The 20,377-nt window shown below is 49.4% G+C and overlaps 1 protein-coding gene across 1 annotated transcript in view; it reads left to right on the forward strand.

The window, feature by feature from the left end:
• The window catches only part of LOC142915391 (uncharacterized), a 38,381-nt gene that overhangs the window by 14,826 nt on the left and 3,178 nt on the right, over positions 1–20,377 (forward strand). Inside the window, exons 4-6 of the mRNA XM_076061223.1 lie at positions 12,438–12,922; positions 13,125–13,290; positions 14,043–14,402. Of these exons, the coding sequence (XP_075917338.1) occupies positions 12,438–12,922; positions 13,125–13,290; positions 14,043–14,402 (1,011 nt within the window). The remainder of the gene's footprint in view (positions 1–12,437; positions 12,923–13,124; positions 13,291–14,042; positions 14,403–20,377) is intronic.

Genomic DNA, 20,377 nt, shown 5'->3' on the forward strand with positions numbered 1-20,377 from the left:
TCACTCAATCTGTAGAACAGGGGGGAAATCATACAAACTCCACTCACTCTGTAGTACAGGGGGAGATCACACAAACTCCACTCACTCTGTAGAACAGGGGGAGATCACACAAACTCCACTCACACACTCTGTAGGGCAGGGGGAGATCATACAAACTCCACTCACACACTCTGTAGGACAGGGGGAGATCACACAAACTCCACTCACACTCACTCTGTGGAACAGGGGGAGATCACACAAACTCCACTCACTCTGTAGAACAGGGGGAGATCACACAAACTCCACTCACTCTGTAGAACAGGGGGAGATGACACAAACTCCACTCACTCACATTGTAGGACAGGGGGAGATCATACAAACTCTACTCACACACTCTGTAGGACAGGGGGAGATCACACAAACTCCACTCACACTCAATCTGTGGAACAGGGGGAGATCACACAAACTCCGCTCACTCTGTAGAACAGGGGGAGATCACACAAACTCCACTCACTCTGTAGGACAGGGGGAGATCACACAAACTCCACTCACTCTGTAGGACAGGGGGAGATCACAAAAACTCCACTCACTCACTCTGTAGGACAGGGGGAGATCACACAAACTTTACTCACTCACTCTGTAGTACAGGGGGAGATCACACAAACTCCACTCATTCACTCTGTAGGACAGGGGGAGATCACACAAACTCCACACACTCCTTCTGTAGAACAGGGGGAGATCACACAAACTCTAATCACTCTGTAGGACAGGGGGAGATCATACAAACTCCACTCACTCACTGTAGAACAGGGGGAGATCACACAAACTCCACTCACTCTGTAGGACAGGGGGAGATCACATAAACTCCACTCACTCTGTAGGACAGGGGGAGATCACACAAACTCCACTCTGTAGAACAGGGGGAGATCACACAAACTCCACTCACTCTGTAGGACAGGGGGAGATCACACAAACACCACTCACTCTGTAGGACAGGGGGAGATCACACAAACTCCACTCACTCACTTTGTAGGACAGGGGGAGATCACACAAACTCCACTCACTCTGTAGGACAGGGGGAGATCACACAAACTCCACTCACTCTGTAAAACAGGGGGAGATCACACAAACTCCACACACTCACTCTGTAGGACAGGGGGAGATCACACAAACTACACTTACTCACTGTAGGACAGGGGGAGATCACACAAACTCCACTCACACACTCTGTAGGACAGGGGGAGATCACACAAACTCCACTCACTCTGTAGGACAGGGGGAGATCACACAAACTCCACACACTCTGTAGGACAGGGGGAGATCACACAAACTCCACTCACTCTGTAGAACAGGGGGAGATCACACAAACTCCACTCACACACTCTGTAGGACAGGGGGAGATCACACAAACTCCACTCACTCTGTAGGACAGGGGGAGATCACACAAACTCCACACACTCTGTAGAACAGGGGGAGATCACACAAACTACACTCACTCACTGTAGGACAGGGGAGATCACACAAACTCCACTCACACACTCTGTAGGACAGGGGGAGATCACACAAACTCCACTCACTCTGTAGGACAGGGGGAGATCACACAAACTCCACACACTCTGTAGGACAGGGGGAGATCACACAAACTCCACTCACTCTGTAGAACAGGGGGAGATCACACAAACTCCACTCACACACTCTGTAGGACAGGGGGAGATCACACAAACTACACTCACTCACTGTAGGACAGGGGGAGATCACACAAACTCCACTCATTCACTCTGTAGGACAGGGGGAGATCATACAAACTCCACTCACTCTGTAAAACAGGGGGAGATCACACAAACTCCACACACTCCTTCTGTAGAACAGGGGGAGATCACACAAACTCCACTCACACACTCTGTAGGGCAGGGGGAGATCATACAAACTCCACTCACACACTCTGTAGGACAGGGGGAGATCACACAAACTCCACTCACACTCACTCTGTGGAACAGGGGGAGATCACACAAACTCCACTCACTCTGTAGAACAGGGGGAGATCACACAAACTCCACTCACTCTGTAGAACAGGGGGAGATGACACAAACTCCACTCACTCACATTGTAGGACAGGGGGAGATCATACAAACTCTACTCACACACTCTGTAGGACAGGGGGAGATCACACAAACTCCACTCACACTCACTCTGTGGAACAGGGGGAGATCACACAAACTCCGCTCACTCTGTAGAACAGGGGGAGATCACACAAACTCCACTCACTCTGTAGGACAGGGGGAGATCACACAAACTCCACTCACTCTGTAGGACAGGGGGAGATCACAAAAACTCCACTCACTCACTCTGTAGGACAGGGGGAGATCACACAAACTTTACTCACTCACTCTGTAGTACAGGGGGAGATCACACAAACTCCACTCATTCACTCTGTAGGACAGGGGGAGATCACACAAACTCCACACACTCCTTCTGTAGAACAGGGGGAGATCACACAAACTCTAATCACTCTGTAGGACAGGGGGAGATCATACAAACTCCACTCACTCACTGTAGAACAGGGGGAGATCACACAAACTCCACTCACTCTGTAGGACAGGGGGAGATCACATAAACTCCACTCACTCTGTAGGACAGGGGGAGATCACACAAACTCCACTCTGTAGAACAGGGGGAGATCACACAAACTCCACTCACTCTGTAGGACAGGGGGAGATCACACAAACACCACTCACTCTGTAGGACAGGGGGAGATCACACAAACTCCACTCACTCACTTTGTAGGACAGGGGGAGATCACACAAACTCCACTCACTCTGTAGGACAGGGGGAGATCACACAAACTCCACTCACTCTGTAAAACAGGGGGAGATCACACAAACTCCACACACTCACTCTGTAGGACAGGGGGAGATCACACAAACTACACTTACTCACTGTAGGACAGGGGGAGATCACACAAACTCCACTCACACACTCTGTAGGACAGGGGGAGATCACACAAACTCCACTCACTCTGTAGGACAGGGGGAGATCACACAAACTCCACACACTCTGTAGGACAGGGGGAGATCACACAAACTCCACTCACTCTGTAGAACAGGGGGAGATCACACAAACTCCACTCACACACTCTGTAGGACAGGGGGAGATCACACAAACTCCACTCACTCTGTAGGACAGGGGGAGATCACACAAACTCCACACACTCTGTAGAACAGGGGGAGATCACACAAACTACACTCACTCACTGTAGGACAGGGGAGATCACACAAACTCCACTCACACACTCTGTAGGACAGGGGGAGATCACACAAACTCCACTCACTCTGTAGGACAGGGGGAGATCACACAAACTCCACACACTCTGTAGGACAGGGGGAGATCACACAAACTCCACTCACTCTGTAGAACAGGGGGAGATCACACAAACTCCACTCACACACTCTGTAGGACAGGGGGAGATCACACAAACTACACTCACTCACTGTAGGACAGGGGGAGATCACACAAACTCCACTCATTCACTCTGTAGGACAGGGGGAGATCATACAAACTCCACTCACTCTGTAAAACAGGGGGAGATCACACAAACTCCACACACTCCTTCTGTAGAACAGGGGGAGATCACACAAACTCTACTCACTCTGTAGGACAGGGGGAGATCATACAAAGTCCACTCTGTAAAACAGGGGGAGATCACACAAACTCCACACACTCACTCTGTAGAACAGGGGGGGATCACACAAACTCCACTCACTCTGTAGGACAGGGAGAGATCATACAAACTCCACTCACTCACTCTGTAGGACAGGGGGAGATCATACAAACTCCACTCACACACTCTGTAGAACAGGGGCAGATCATACAAACTCCACTCACTCACTGTAGAACAGGGGGAGATCACACAAACTCCACTCACTCACTCTGTAGGACAGGGGGAGATCACACAAACTCCACTCTGTAGAACAGGGGGAGATCACACAAACTCCACTCACTCTGTAGAACAGGGGGAGATCACACAAACTCCACTCACTCAATCTGTAGAACAGGGGGGAAATCATACAAACTCCACTCACTCTGTAGTACAGGGGGAGATCACACAAACTCCACTCACTCTGTAGAACAGGGGGAGATCACACAAACTCCACTCACACACTCTGTAGGACAGGGGGAGATCATACAAACTCCACTCACACACTCTGTAGGACAGGGGGAGATCACACAAACTCCACTCACACTCACTCTGTGGAACAGGGGGAGATCACACAAACTCCACTCACTCTGTAGAACAGGGGGAGATCACACAAACTCCACTCACTCTGTAGAACAGGGGGAGATGACACAAACTCCACTCACTCACACTGTAGGACAGGGGGAGATCATACAAACTCTACTCACACACTCTGTAGGACAGGGGGAGATCACACAAACTCCACTCACACTCACTCTGTGGAACAGGGGGAGATCACACAAACTCCGCTCACTCTGTAGAACAGGGGGAGATCACACAAACTCCACTCACTCTGTAGGACAGGGGGAGATCACACAAACTCCACTCACTCTGTAGGACAGGGGGAGATCACAAAAACTCCACTCACTCACTCTGTAGGACAGGGGGAGATCACACAAACTCCACTCACTCTGTAGGACAGGGGGAGATCACACAAACTCCACTCACACACTCTGTAGGACAGGGGGAGATCACACAAACTCCACTCACCCTGTAGGACAGGAGGATATCACACAAGCTCGACTCATTCACTCTGTAGGACAGGGGGAGATCACACAAACTCCTCTCACACACTCTGTCGGACAGGGGCAGATCATACAAACTCCACTCACTCACTGTAGAACAGGGGGAGATCACACAAACTCCACTCACTCACTCTGTAGGACAGGGGGAGATCACACAAACTCCACTCACTCACTCTGTAGTACAGGGGGAGATCACACAAACTCCACTCATTCACTCTGTAGGACAGGGGGAGATCATACAAACTCCACTCACTCTGTAAAACAGGGGGAGATCACACAAACTCCACTCACTCACTCTGTAGGACAGGGGGAGATCACACAAACTCCACTCACTCACTCTGTAGTACAGGGGGAGATCACACAAACTCCACTCATTCACTCTGTAGGACAGGGGGAGATCATACAAACTCCACTCACTCTGTAAAACAGGGGGAGATCACACAAACTCCACACACTCCTTCTGTAGAACAGGGGGAGATCACACAAACTCTAATCACTCTGTAGGACAGGGGGAGATCATACAAACTCCACTCACTCTGTAGAACAGGGGGAGATCACACAAACTCCACTCACTCTGTAGAACAGGGGGAGATCACACAAACTCCACTCACTCAATCTGTAGAACAGGGGGGAAATCATACAAACTCCACTCACTCTGTAGTACAGGGGGAGATCACACAAACTCCACTCACTCTGTAGAACAGGGGGAGATCACACAAACTCCACTCACACACTCTGTAGGGCAGGGGGAGATCATACAAACTCCACTCACACACTCTGTAGGACAGGGGGAGATCACACAAACTCCACTCACACTCACTCTGTGGAACAGGGGGAGATCACACAAACTCCACTCACTCTGTAGAACAGGGGGAGATCACACAAACTCCACTCACTCTGTAGAACAGGGGGAGATGACACAAACTCCACTCACTCACACTGTAGGACATGGGGAGATCATACAAACTCTACTCACACACTCTGTAGGACAGGGGGAGATCACACAAACTCCACTCACACTCACTCTGTGGAACAGGGGGAGATCACACAAACTCCGCTCACTCTGTAGAACAGGGGGAGATCACACAAACTCCACTCACTCTGTAGGACAGGGGGAGATCACACAAACTCCACTCACTCTGTAGGACAGGGGGAGATCACAAAAACTCCACTCACTCACTCTGTAGGACAGGGGGAGATCACACAAACTTTACTCACTCACTCTGTAGTACAGGGGGAGATCACACAAACTCCACTCATTCACTCTGTAGGACAGGGGGAGATCACGCAAACTCCACACACTCCTTCTGTAGAACAGGGGGAGATCACACAAACTCTAATCACTCTGTAGGACAGGGGGAGATCATACAAACTCCACTCACTCACTGTAGAACAGGGGGAGATCACACAAACTCCACTCACTCTGTAGGACAGGGGGAGATCACATAAACTCCACTCACTCTGTAGGACAGGGGGAGATCACACAAACTCCACTCTGTAGAACAGGGGGAGATCACACAAACTCCACTCACTCTGTAGGACAGGGGGAGATCACACAAACACCACTCACTCTGTAGGACAGGGGGAGATCACACAAACTCCACTCACTCACTTTGTAGGACAGGGGGAGATCACACAAACTCCACTCACTCACTCTGTAGGACAGGGGGAGATCACACAAACTCCACTCACTCTGTAAAACAGGGGGAGATCACACAAACTCCACACACTCACTCTGTAGGACAGGGGGAGATCACACAAACTACACTCACTCACTGTAGGACAGGGGGAGATCACACAAACTCCACTCACACACTCTGTAGGACAGGGGGAGATCACACAAACTCCACTCACTCTGTAGGACAGGGGGAGATCACACAAACTCCACACACTCTGTAGGACAGGGGGAGATCACACAAACTCCACTCACTCTGTAGAACAGGGGGAGATCACACAAACTCCACTCACACACTCTGTAGGACAGGGGGAGATCACACAAACTCCACTCACTCTGTAGGACAGGGGGAGATCACACAAACTCCACACACTCTGTAGAACAGGGGGAGATCACACAAACTACACTCACTCACTGTAGGACAGGGGAGATCACACAAACTCCACTCACACACTCTGTAGGACAGGGGGAGATCACACAAACTCCACTCACTCTGTAGGACAGGGGGAGATCACACAAACTCCACACACTCTGTAGGACAGGGGGAGATCACACAAACTCCACTCACTCTGTAGAACAGGGGGAGATCACACAAACTCCACTCACACACTCTGTAGGACAGGGGGAGATCACACAAACTACACTCACTCACTGTAGGACAGGGGGAGATCACACAAACTCCACTCATTCACTCTGTAGGACAGGGGGAGATCATACAAACTCCACTCACTCTGTAAAACAGGGGGAGATCACACAAACTCCACACACTCCTTCTGTAGAACAGGGGGAGATCACACAAACTCTACTCACTCTGTAGGACAGGGGGAGATCATACAAAGTCCACTCTGTAAAACAGGGGGAGATCACACAAACTCCACACACTCACTCTGTAGAACAGGGGGGGATCACACAAACTCCACTCACTCTGTAGGACAGGGAGAGATCATACAAACTCCACTCACTCACTCTGTAGGACAGGGGGAGATCATACAAACTCCACTCACACACTCTGTAGAACAGGGGCAGATCATACAAACTCCACTCACTCACTGTAGAACAGGGGGAGATCACACAAACTCCACTCACTCACTCTGTAGGACAGGGGGAGATCACACAAACTCCACTCTGTAGAACAGGGGGAGATCACACAAACTCCACTCACTCTGTAGAACAGGGGGAGATCACACAAACTCCTCTCACTCAATCTGTAGAACAGGGGGGAAATCATACAAACTCCACTCACTCTGTAGTACAGGGGGAGATCACACAAACTCCACTCACTCTGTAGAACAGGGGGAGATCACACAAACTCCACTCACACACTCTGTAGGACAGGGGGAGATCATACAAACTCCACTCACACACTCTGTAGGACAGGGGGAGATCACACAAACTCCACTCACACTCACTCTGTGGAACAGGGGGAGATCACACAAACTCCACTCACTCTGTAGAACAGGGGGAGATCACACAAACTCCACTCACTCTGTAGAACAGGGGGAGATGACACAAACTCCACTCACTCACACTGTAGGACAGGGGGAGATCATACAAACTCTACTCACACACTCTGTAGGACAGGGGGAGATCACACAAACTCCACTCACACTCACTCTGTGGAACAGGGGGAGATCACACAAACTCCGCTCACTCTGTAGAACAGGGGGAGATCACACAAACTCCACTCACTCTGTAGGACAGGGGGAGATCACACAAACTCCACTCACTCTGTAGGACAGGGGGAGATCACAAAAACTCCACTCACTCACTCTGTAGGACAGGGGGAGATCACACAAACTCCACTCACTCTGTAGGACAGGGGCAGATCACACAAACTCCACTCACACACTCTGTAGGACAGGGGGAGATCACACAAACTCCACTCACCCTGTAGGACAGGAGGATATCACACAAGCTCGACTCATTCACTCTGTAGGACAGGGGGAGATCACACAAACTCCTCTCACACACTCTGTCGGACAGGGGCAGATCATACAAACTCCACTCACTCACTGTAGAACAGGGGGAGATCACACAAACTCCACTCACTCACTCTGTAGGACAGGGGGAGATCACACAAACTCCACTCACTCACTCTGTAGTACAGGGGGAGATCACACAAACTCCACTCATTCACTCTGTAGGACAGGGGGAGATCATACAAACTCCACTCACTCTGTAAAACAGGGGGAGATCACACAAACTCCACTCACTCACTCTGTAGGACAGGGGGAGATCACACAAACTCCACTCACTCACTCTGTAGTACAGGGGGAGATCACACAAACTCCACTCATTCACTCTGTAGGACAGGGGGAGATCATACAAACTCCACTCACTCTGTAAAACAGGGGGAGATCACACAAACTCCACACACTCCTTCTGTAGAACAGGGGGAGATCACACAAACTCTAATCACTCTGTAGGACAGGGGGAGATCATACAAACTCCACTCACTCTGTAGAACAGGGGGAGATCACACAAACTCCACTCACTCTGTAGAACAGGGGGAGATCACACAAACTCCACTCACTCAATCTGTAGAACAGGGGGGAAATCATACAAACTCCACTCACTCTGTAGTACAGGGGGAGATCACACAAACTCCACTCACTCTGTAGAACAGGGGGAGATCACACAAACTCCACTCACACACTCTGTAGGGCAGGGGGAGATCATACAAACTCCACTCACACACTCTGTAGGACAGGGGGAGATCACACAAACTCCACTCACACTCACTCTGTGGAACAGGGGGAGATCACACAAACTCCACTCACTCTGTAGAACAGGGGGAGATCACACAAACTCCACTCACTCTGTAGAACAGGGGGAGATGACACAAACTCCACTCACTCACACTGTAGGACATGGGGAGATCATACAAACTCTACTCACACACTCTGTAGGACAGGGGGAGATCACACAAACTCCACTCACACTCACTCTGTGGAACAGGGGGAGATCACACAAACTCCGCTCACTCTGTAGAACAGGGGGAGATCACACAAACTCCACTCACTCTGTAGGACAGGGGGAGATCACACAAACTCCACTCACTCTGTAGGACAGGGGGAGATCACAAAAACTCCACTCACTCACTCTGTAGGACAGGGGGAGATCACACAAACTTTACTCACTCACTCTGTAGTACAGGGGGAGATCACACAAACTCCACTCATTCACTCTGTAGGACAGGGGGAGATCATACAAACTCCACTCACTCTGTAAAACAGGGGGAGATCACACAAACTCCACACACTCCTTCTGTAGAACAGGGGGAGATCACACAAACTCTAATCACTCTGTAGGACAGGGGGAGATCATACAAACTCCACTCACTCACTGTAGAACAGGGGGAGATCACACAAACTCCACTCACTCTGTAGGACAGGGGGAGATCACATAAACTCCACTCACTCTGTAGGACAGGGGGAGATCACACAAACTCCACTCTGTAGAACAGGGGGAGATCACACAAACTCCACTCACTCTGTAGGACAGGGGGAGATCACACAAACACCACTCACTCTGTAGGACAGGGGGAGATCACACAAACTCCACTCACTCACTCTGTAGAACAGGGGGAGATCACACAAACTCCACTCACTCACTCTGTAGGACAGGGGGAGATCACACAAACTCCACTCACTCTGTAAAACAGGGGGAGATCACACAAACTCCACACACTCACTCTGTAGGACAGGGGGAGATCACACAAACTACACTCACTCACTGTAGGACAGGGGGAGATCACACAAACTCCACTCACACACTCTGTAGGACAGGGGGAGATCACACAAACTCCACTCACTCTGTAGGACAGGGGGAGATCACACAAACTCCACACACTCTGTAGGACAGGGGGAGATCACACAAACTCCACTCACTCTGTAGAACAGGGGGAGATCACACAAACTCCACTCACACACTCTGTAGGACAGGGGGAGATCACACAAACTCCACTCACTCTGTAGGACAGGGGGAGATCACACAAACTCCACACACTCTGTAGAACAGGGGGAGATCACACAAACTACACTCACTCACTGTAGGACAGGGGGAGATCACACAAACTCCACTCACACACTCTGTAGGACAGGGGGAGATCACACAAACTCCACTCACTCTGTAGGACAGGGGGAGATCACACAAACTCCACACACTCTGTAGGACAGGGGGAGATCACACAAACTCCACTCACTCTGTAGAACAGGGGGAGATCACACAAACTCCACTCACACACTCTGTAGGACAGGGGGAGATCACACAAACTACACTCACTCACTGTAGGACAGGGGGAGATCACACAAACTCCACTCACACACTCTGTAGGACAGGGGGAGATCACACAAACTCCACTCACTCTGTAGGACAGGGGGAGATCACACACACTCCACTCACACACTCTGTAGGACAGGGGGAGATCACACAAACTACACTCACTCACTGTAGGACAGGGGGAGATCACACAAACTCCACTCACACACTCTGTAGGACAGGGGGAGATCACACAAACTCCACTCACTCTGTAGGACAGGGGGAGATCACACAAACTCCACTCACACTCACTCTGTAGGACAGGGGGAGATCACACAAACACCACTCACTCTGTAGGACAGGGGGAGATCACACAAACTCCACTCACTCACTCTGTAGAACAGGGGGAGATCACACAAACTCCACTCACTCACTCTGTAGGACAGGGGGAGATCACACAAACTCCACTCACTCTGTAAAACAGGGGGAGATCACACAAACTCCACACACTCACTCTGTAGGACAGGGGGAGATCACACAAACTACACTCACTCACTGTAGGACAGGGGGAGATCACACAAACTCCACTCACACACTCTGTAGGACAGGGGGAGATCACACAAACTCCACTCACTCTGTAGGACAGGGGGAGATCACACAAACTCCACACACTCTGTAGGACAGGGGGAGATCACACAAACTCCACTCACTCTGTAGAACAGGGGGAGATCACACAAACTCCACTCACACACTCTGTAGGACAGGGGGAGATCACACAAACTCCACTCACTCTGTAGGACAGGGGGAGATCACACAAACTCCACACACTCTGTAGAACAGGGGGAGATCACACAAACTACACTCACTCACTGTAGGACAGGGGGAGATCACACAAACTCCACTCACACACTCTGTAGGACAGGGGGAGATCACACAAACTCCACTCACTCTGTAGGACAGGGGGAGATCACACAAACTCCACACACTCTGTAGGACAGGGGGAGATCACACAAACTCCACTCACTCTGTAGAACAGGGGGAGATCACACAAACTCCACTCACACACTCTGTAGGACAGGGGGAGATCACACAAACTACACTCACTCACTGTAGGACAGGGGGAGATCACACAAACTCCACTCACACACTCTGTAGGACAGGGGGAGATCACACAAACTCCACTCACTCTGTAGGACAGGGGGAGATCACACACACTCCACTCACACACTCTGTAGGACAGGGGGAGATCACACAAACTACACTCACTCACTGTAGGACAGGGGGAGATCACACAAACTCCACTCACACACTCTGTAGGACAGGGGGAGATCACACAAACTCCACTCACTCTGTAGGACAGGGGGAGATCACACAAACTCCACTCACACTCACTCTGTAGGACAGGGGGAGATCACACAAACTCCACACACTCTGTAGAACACGGGGAGATCACACAAACTCCACTCACTCTGTAGGACAGGGGGAGATCACACAAACTCCACTCACTCTGTAGAACACGGGGAGATCACACAAACTCCACTCACTCTGTAGAACAGGGGGAGATCACACAAACTCCACTCACTCTGTAGAACACGGGGAGATCACACAAACTCCACTCACTCTGTAGAACAGGGGGAGATCACCCAAACTCCACTCACTCACTCTGTAGGACAGGGGGAGATCACACAAACTCCACACACTCTGTAGGACAGGGGGAGATCACACAAACATCCCTCGCCATGACCCCCCCTCTCCCGTGTCTCAGCTGTGCTCAGCGCTCCGTCGTTCACCCTGAGGCTCGAAAAACTGATGCTGGGGAAGGAGGAGGAGGGCGATGGTCATGGTGAGGAGGAGAAGGATGAGGAGTGCGGTGTTGTGGGTGACGATGAAGACAACGACGATGATGGCTACAACGACAACGACGATGACGATGTCCGTGACGGCGGTGATGACGACCGCCGTGACTATAACGTTGAGGTCGATGGCGACGACTTCGACGACGATGACGATGGCCGTGACGGCGGTGACGGTGACCGCCGTGACTACGAGGTCGAGGTCGATGGCGACAACCTCGACGACGATGGTCCTGGGGAGGCTGGGGAGTTGGAGGCGGTGGTTGACCGAGAGCCGGAGGTGTGGAAGCTGTCGTTGTTGGTCTCCGTCGGGCGTGGGTTGAGGACGCTGGTGTCCCACGACGTGGAGTTCCACCATCAGGTTGACATCTCGACAAGAGGCGGCGTTCGACGCACGGTGAGAGGTTGCCGGAGTTGTGACGGGGGTCGGGAGGTTGTGGCGGGAGATGTGTGTGGTTGAGTGGGTGGGTGGTGATGCTGCTACTGATGAGGATGATACTACCAATGACACTACTACTGATGATGCTACTACTACTGATGATGATGCTGTTGCTGCTACTACTGCTGCTACTACTGATGATGATGATGCTTACTGCCAGGAGCGCTTCATCGGATGCCGGTACCAACACCAAATGATGCTTCTGCCGGGACGCGAGGATGAGTACTGCGTCCGCGTGAGAATGGTAGCCGACTTCCCACGGTGGAAGGCAGGGGAGTGGTCTCCACTGTCGTGTGTCTCTGTCCCTCCACCACACAGCACTGTGGGTGAGTGGGTGGCTGGGTGAATGAGTGAGAGGTATTTTTGTGCATGTGAATTGGGTCTCTGTGTGAGTAGCCTTGTGGGTCTCTATGAGTGGTCTATGGGTCTCTGTGTGAGTAGTCTATGGGTCTCTATGAGTAGTCTATGGGTCTCTATGAGTAGTCTATGGGTCTCTGCGTGAGTAATCTATGGGTCTCTGCGTGAGTAGTCTATGGGTCTCTGCGTGAGTAGTCTATGGGTCTCTGTGTGAGTAGTCTATGGGTCTCTGTGTGAGTAGTCTATGGGTCTCTGAGTAGTCTATGGGTCTCTGCGTGAGTAGTCTATGGGTCTCTGCATGAGTAGTCTATGGGTCTCTGCGTGAGTAGTCTATGGGTCTCTGTGTTAATAGTCTATGGGTCTCTGTGTGACTAGTCTATGGGTCTCTATGTGAGTGGTCTATGGGTCTCTATGAGTAGTCTTTGTGTCTCTGCGTGAGAAGTCTATGGGTCTCTGTGTGAGTAGTCTATGGGTCTCTGTGTGAGTAGTCTATGTGTCTCTATGCAGGTAGTCTATGGGTCTCTGTGCGAGTAGTCTATGGGTCTCTGTGTGAGTAGTCTATGGGTCTTTGTGTGAGTAGTCTATGGGTCTCTGTGAGTAGTTTATGGGTGTCTGTGTGAGTAGTTTATGGGTCTCTGCGTGAGTAGTCTATGGGTCTCTATGAGTAGTCTATGGGTCTCTATGAGTAGTCTATGGGTGTCTGTGTGGTCTTCCCACCCAGCCCCTGGTGTGGGTGTCGAAACGGACGGCCAGGTCATGGCGGTCGTCGGCCAGAAGGTGGCGCTGCTGCACTGCGTCCTGTGGGGTGCGGCCGTGGTGGTGGTGCAGGCCAACTGGCTGAAGGCCTCCCGTGACGACGTCTGGGCGGGGGCCAATTTGGCCACGCTCAGCCCGCTGCACGGCACGGCGTACTCCAACTCGTCCCTCGCGGGCCGACTTCGGTTCCGCGTTGGGGGGCCTCCCGGCGACGTCTCGCTGGAAATGCTGGACGTGCGGGCTGGCGACGGGGGTCTCTTCCTCTGCCACGTGGCCACCTTCCCCCACGGCAACTTCGAGGGGAGGGTCAACCTCTCTGTCATCGGTGAGGATTGGCACTGCCCCACGCAGAGACCCATAGACTCATCACACAGACACCCATAGACTACTCACACAGAGACCCATAGACTCATCACGCAGAGACCCATAGACTACTCACGCAGAGACCCATAGCCTACTCACACAGACACCCATAGACTACTCACACAGAGACCCATAGACTACTCACACAGAGACCCATAGACGACTCACACAGACACCCATAGACTACTCACACAGAGACCCATAGACTACTCACACAGAGACCCATAAACTACTCACTCAGAGACCCATAGACTACTCAACACAGAGACCCATAGACTCACACAGACACCCATAGACTACTCACACAGAGACCCATAGACTACTCACAGAGAGACCCATAGACTCACACAGAGACTCATAGACTACTCACACAGAGACCCATAGACTACTCACAGAGAGACCCATAGACTCACACAGAGACTCATAGACTACTCACACAGAGACCCATAGACTCATCACACAGAGACCCATAGACTACTCACACAGAGACCCATAGACTACTGACACAGAGACCCATAGACGCATCACACGGAGACCAATAGACTCACACTGAGACCCATAGACTACTCACACAGACACCCATAGACTACTCACACAAAGACCCATAGACTCATCACACAGACACCCATAGACTACTCACACAGAGACCCATAGACTCATCACACAGAGACCCATAGACTCACGCAGAGACCCATAGATTACTCACGCAGAGACCCATAGACTACTCACACAGACACCCATAGACTACTCACACAGACACCAATAGACTAGTCACACAGAGACCCATAGACTACTCACACAGAGACCCATAGACTACTCACACAGACACCCATAGACTACTCACACAGACACCCATAGACTACTCACACAGAGACCCATAGACTACTCACACAGACTCCCATAGACTACTCACACAGAGACCCATAGACTACTCACACAGACACCCATAGACTAAATTTCGATTTAAAGCTTTCGTGACTGCAAGGATTCATCTTCTTTGGTTCTTTCGGTAAAGTCACGTAGAACGAGAATAAATAATAAATTGATAAAATAAAATAACACAATAAAATTCTCATGACGTTCTGGCCACAACACAAGCGGCCTTCATCAGGTGAAGGGACGAGACTGTCTGGAGGACAGCGCTGGAGCGAACAAAGCCATGCTCAGATCGCGACCTTTAAGCTGTGTGAGAAGAAACAAAGCGCCTTGACAAAGGAATTAGCATAGAATTTAGCATTGAAATAGCTGAGTGATTAGCTTGTGACTGGTCACAGAAATGGCTATGTTAAAGTCAAAGCATACACATCTACAGAGGCACCCCTTGACAAAGGAATTAGCATAGAATTTAACATTTAAATAGCTGAGTGATTAGCTTGTGACTGGTCACAGAAATGGCTATGTTAAAGTCAAAGCATACACATTCACAGAGGCACCTAGTGAAAATCAAACAGGAGAATTTAGCATTGAAATAATTAGGAGAATTTAGCATTGAAATAACTGAGTGATTAGCTTGTGACTGGTTACAGAAATAGCTATGTTAAAGCCAAAGCCTACACATCTGAGCTATTCACAGTAACTGGGTATACACTACACTATATAATGAAAACTACATAGTAAACCAATAAAAAACTAAAATATAAATTACCTCAATGTTATCAATAAACTCTATATATTCTCCAATCAGCTAAGCTACCACAATAAGTCGTTATATATCACAATGCTATCTGGCGAAAAAATGGGTGGATTCTTACCCTCAACTTTAGCACCACGGATAGCTACGAGCCCCGTTCAGACGGACGAGTTCACCCATGGTCGGAACGGAGGAGGGGGAGAGAGACAGCTGCGAGGCGCTGTTATACTCCATGTTGTAAACTACACCATTAACCGTGGTGTGAGAGGTATTAAGAGTCAATGCCAGCGAAAGAGCTGCGGTCTGAAGGTCATCGTAAAATACAATTAATTAAGAACGGAAATGGTTTAAAACATCTTTCCAATGGTTACTAAGCCAGAATCCATCTTCTCGGTTGAAATTGTCTCTGTGCTTGTATATGTGAATGGCCTCATGAACGAATCTCTCATGGTAGCCACTGTCATCATGGACAAAACAGAATATAACAACAAAATTCAAGAACTACTCAACGATGGCAGCTATACAAAAATAAAAAGAGATCCCACCAACAGCCTGGTTACCAAAACGAACAAAATCATCTCCGATTCAACAGCATTAATTGATCAGACCAAACAGTTCTTGTTGAAACCCTCTGCTGCCAGACCACCAAGATTATATGGCCTTCCAAAGGTACACAAAGAAGATACACCCTTACGTCCCATCGTCTCTACTATCAACTCCCCCACCTATAAACTGGCACGTTTTCTTGCTGATATACTGCGACCTTTCACTGGAAAAAACCACCTCTGCGGTACTAAATTCGACTCACCTGGTATTGACAATCAAAGGCATTTCCCTGTCCCCAGACGACCTGCTTGTCAGTTTTGATGTGGTGTCCTTGTTCACCAAAGTCCCGGTACCTGACACCATCGCTATCATTGAAGACCTGGTTCATCAAGGACTGCATACTGATGTACCCCCCCTGGTGAGACATTGCTTAACCAACACATACTTCACCTGGAATGGAACTTTCTACAAACAAACTGAGGGCACCCTAATGGGCTCCCCCCTATCTCCGGTTGTAGCCAACGTATTCATGGAAAAATTTGAAACTGACGCCATCCAGACTGCCACTCTACGCCCGACCTTATGGAAGAGGTACGTGGATGACACCTTTGTCATCTGGCCACATGGCCAGCCTGCTCTAGACCAATTCCGCGACCACATCAATTCCATACACCCAGCCAACAGATTTACCATGGAGGTCGAAAAAGATGGCAAATTACCCTTTTTGGATGTCTTAATTAAAAGGACACATGATGGTTCAATGAGCCACTCTGTCTACAGGAAAGCTACCCATACAGATGCTTACTTGAAACCGGATTGCCACCACCATCCATCCCAGAAGAACTTCCTCATCAAGACTCTATACCATAGAGCCCAATGCATTTCCAACCAGGAACACATTACCAGTGAACTCAAGCACGTACACCAGGCTCTCAGGGCTAATGGTTACTCCGACTACACAATCCGCAAAGCCATCACTCCAGTCATGAAGAAGGATCCTCTTGTGGAGCCACTCAAAACCATCACCTTACCCTACATTGCAGGGGTCACTCAAAAGATCTCCAAAATCCTGAATAAACACAAGATCCAGGTCCGATTCAACACAGTACGTAAAATCTGTGATCTGGTTCCATCTGTAAAAGATGCTGTTCCAGACATACAGTGCCCGGGCGTTTACAAACTAAAGTGCCTCTGTGGTAGTAGCTACATTGGAGAAACCAAACGACATATCTCGGACCGCATCTGCGAACATAAAGCAGACTTGAAACACGGTAGAACGAACTCCTCTGCCGTGGCAGATCACTGTTATAATTCAGTGGGCTCACATGACATTGACTTCTCCAAGACGGAGGTTCTTTCCAAACCAACCGGCAACCATGAGAGATTCGTTCATGAGGCCATTCACATATACAAGCACAGAGACAATTTCAACCGAGAAGATGGATTCTGGCTTAGTAACCATTGGAAAGATTTTTTAAACCATTTCCGTTCTTAATTCATTGTATTTTACGATGACCTTCAGACCGCAGCTCTTTCGCTGGCATTGACTCTTAATACCTATCACACCACGGTTAATGGTATGGTTTACAACATGGAGTATTAACAGCGCCGCGCAGCTGTCTCTCTCCCCCTCCTCTGTTCCGACCATGGATGAACTCGTCAGTCTGAACGGGGCTCGTAGCTATCAGTGGTGCTAAAGTTGAGGGTAAGAATCCACCCATTTTTTCGCCATATAGCATTGTGATATATAACGACTTATTGTTGGTAGCTTAGCTGATTGGAGAATATAGAGTTTATGGATAACATCGGGGTAATTTATATTTTAGTTTTTTATTGGTTTACTATGTAGTATTCATTATATAGTGTAGTGTATACCCAGTTACTGTGAATTGCTCAGATGTGTAGGCTTTGACTTTAACATAGCCATTTCTGTGACCAGTCACAAGCTAATCACTCAGTTATTTCAATGCTAAATTCTCCTAGTTATTTCAATGCTAAATTATCCTGTTTGATTTGTACTAGGTGCCTCTGTGAATGTGTATGCTTTGACTTTAACATAGCCATTTCTGTGACCAGTCACAAGCTAATCACTCAGCTATTTCAATGCTAAATTCTATGCTAATTCCTTAGTCAAGGGGTGCTTCTGTGGATGTGTATGCTTTGACTTTAACATAGCCATTTCTGTGACCAGTCACAAGCTAATCACTCAGCCATTTCAATGCTAAATTCTATGCTAATTCCTTTGTCAAGGCGCTTTGTTTCTTCTCACACAGCTTAAAGGTTGCGATCTCAGCGTGGCTTTGTTCGCTCCAGCGCTGTCCTCCAGACAGTCTCGTCCCTTCACCTGATGAAGGCCGCTTGTGTTGTGGCCGAAACGTCGTGAGAATTTTATTGCGTTTTTTTATTTGATAAATTTATTATTTTATTCTCATTCTACGTGACTTTACCGAAAGAACCAAAGAAGACCCATAGACTACTCACACAGAGACCCATAGACTACTCACACAGAGACCCACAGACTCACACAGAGACCCATAGACTACTCACATAGAGACCCATAGACTACTCACACAGAGACACACAGACTCACACAGAGACCCATAGACTACTCACACAGAGACCTATAGACTACTCACACAGAGACCCATAGACTCAGACAGAGACCCATAGACTCATCACACAGACACCCATAGACTACTCACAGAGAGACCCATAGACTCACACAGAGACCCATAGACTCATCACACAGACACCCATAGACTACTCACACAGAGACCCATAGACTCACACAGAGACCCATAGACTCATCACACCGAGACCCATAGACTACTCACATAGAGACCCATAGACTACTCACACAGAGACCCATAGACTCACCACACAGACACCCATAGACTACTCACACAGATACCCATAGACTACTCACACAGAGACCCATAGACTCATCACACAGACACCCATAGACTACTCACACAGAGACCCATAGACTACTCACACAGAGACCCATAGACTCACACAGACACCCATAGACTCACACAGAGACCCATAGACCACTCACACAGAGACCCATAGACTCACACAGAGACCCATAGACTCATCATACAGACACCCATAGCCTACTCACACAGACACCCATAGACTACTCACACAGACACCCATAGACTTCTCAGACAGAGACCCATAGACTCACAGAGACCCAAAGCTGATGTAGATGCTACTGGTTCTTCACGTTCTGCAAATGTAGATGCCACTGGTTCTTCACGTTCTGCAGATGTAGATGCCACTGGTTCTTCACGTTCTGCAGCTGTAGATGCCATTTGTTCTTCACCTTTTACAGATGTAGATTACACTAATTCTTCACGCTCTGCAGATGTAGATGCCACTGGTTCTTCACGCTCTGCAGATGTAGATGCCACTAATTCTTCACGTTCTGCAGATGTAGATGCCACTGGTTCTTCACGTTCTGCAGATGTAGATGCCACTGGTTCTTCACGTTCTACAGATGTAGATGCCGCTGGTTCTTCACGCTCTGCAGATGTAGATGCCACTGGTTCTTCACGTTCAGCAGATGTAGATGCCACTGATTCTTCACGTTCTGCAGATTAGATGCCGCTGGTTCTTCACGCTCTGCAGATGTAGATGCCACTGGTTCTTCACTGTCTGCAGATGTAGATGCCACTGGTTCTTCACGCTCTGCAGATGTAGATGCCACTGGTTCTTCATGTTCTGCAGATGTAGAGGCCACTGGTTCTTCGCGTTCT

Source organism: Petromyzon marinus, unplaced genomic scaffold (assembly GCF_048934315.1).
Source record: "Petromyzon marinus isolate PM22_M1 ecotype Great Lakes invasive population unplaced genomic scaffold, UKy_Petmar_22M1.pri1.0 PM_G_Scaffold_30, whole genome shotgun sequence".
NCBI lineage: Eukaryota > Metazoa > Chordata > Hyperoartia > Petromyzontiformes > Petromyzontidae > Petromyzon > Petromyzon marinus.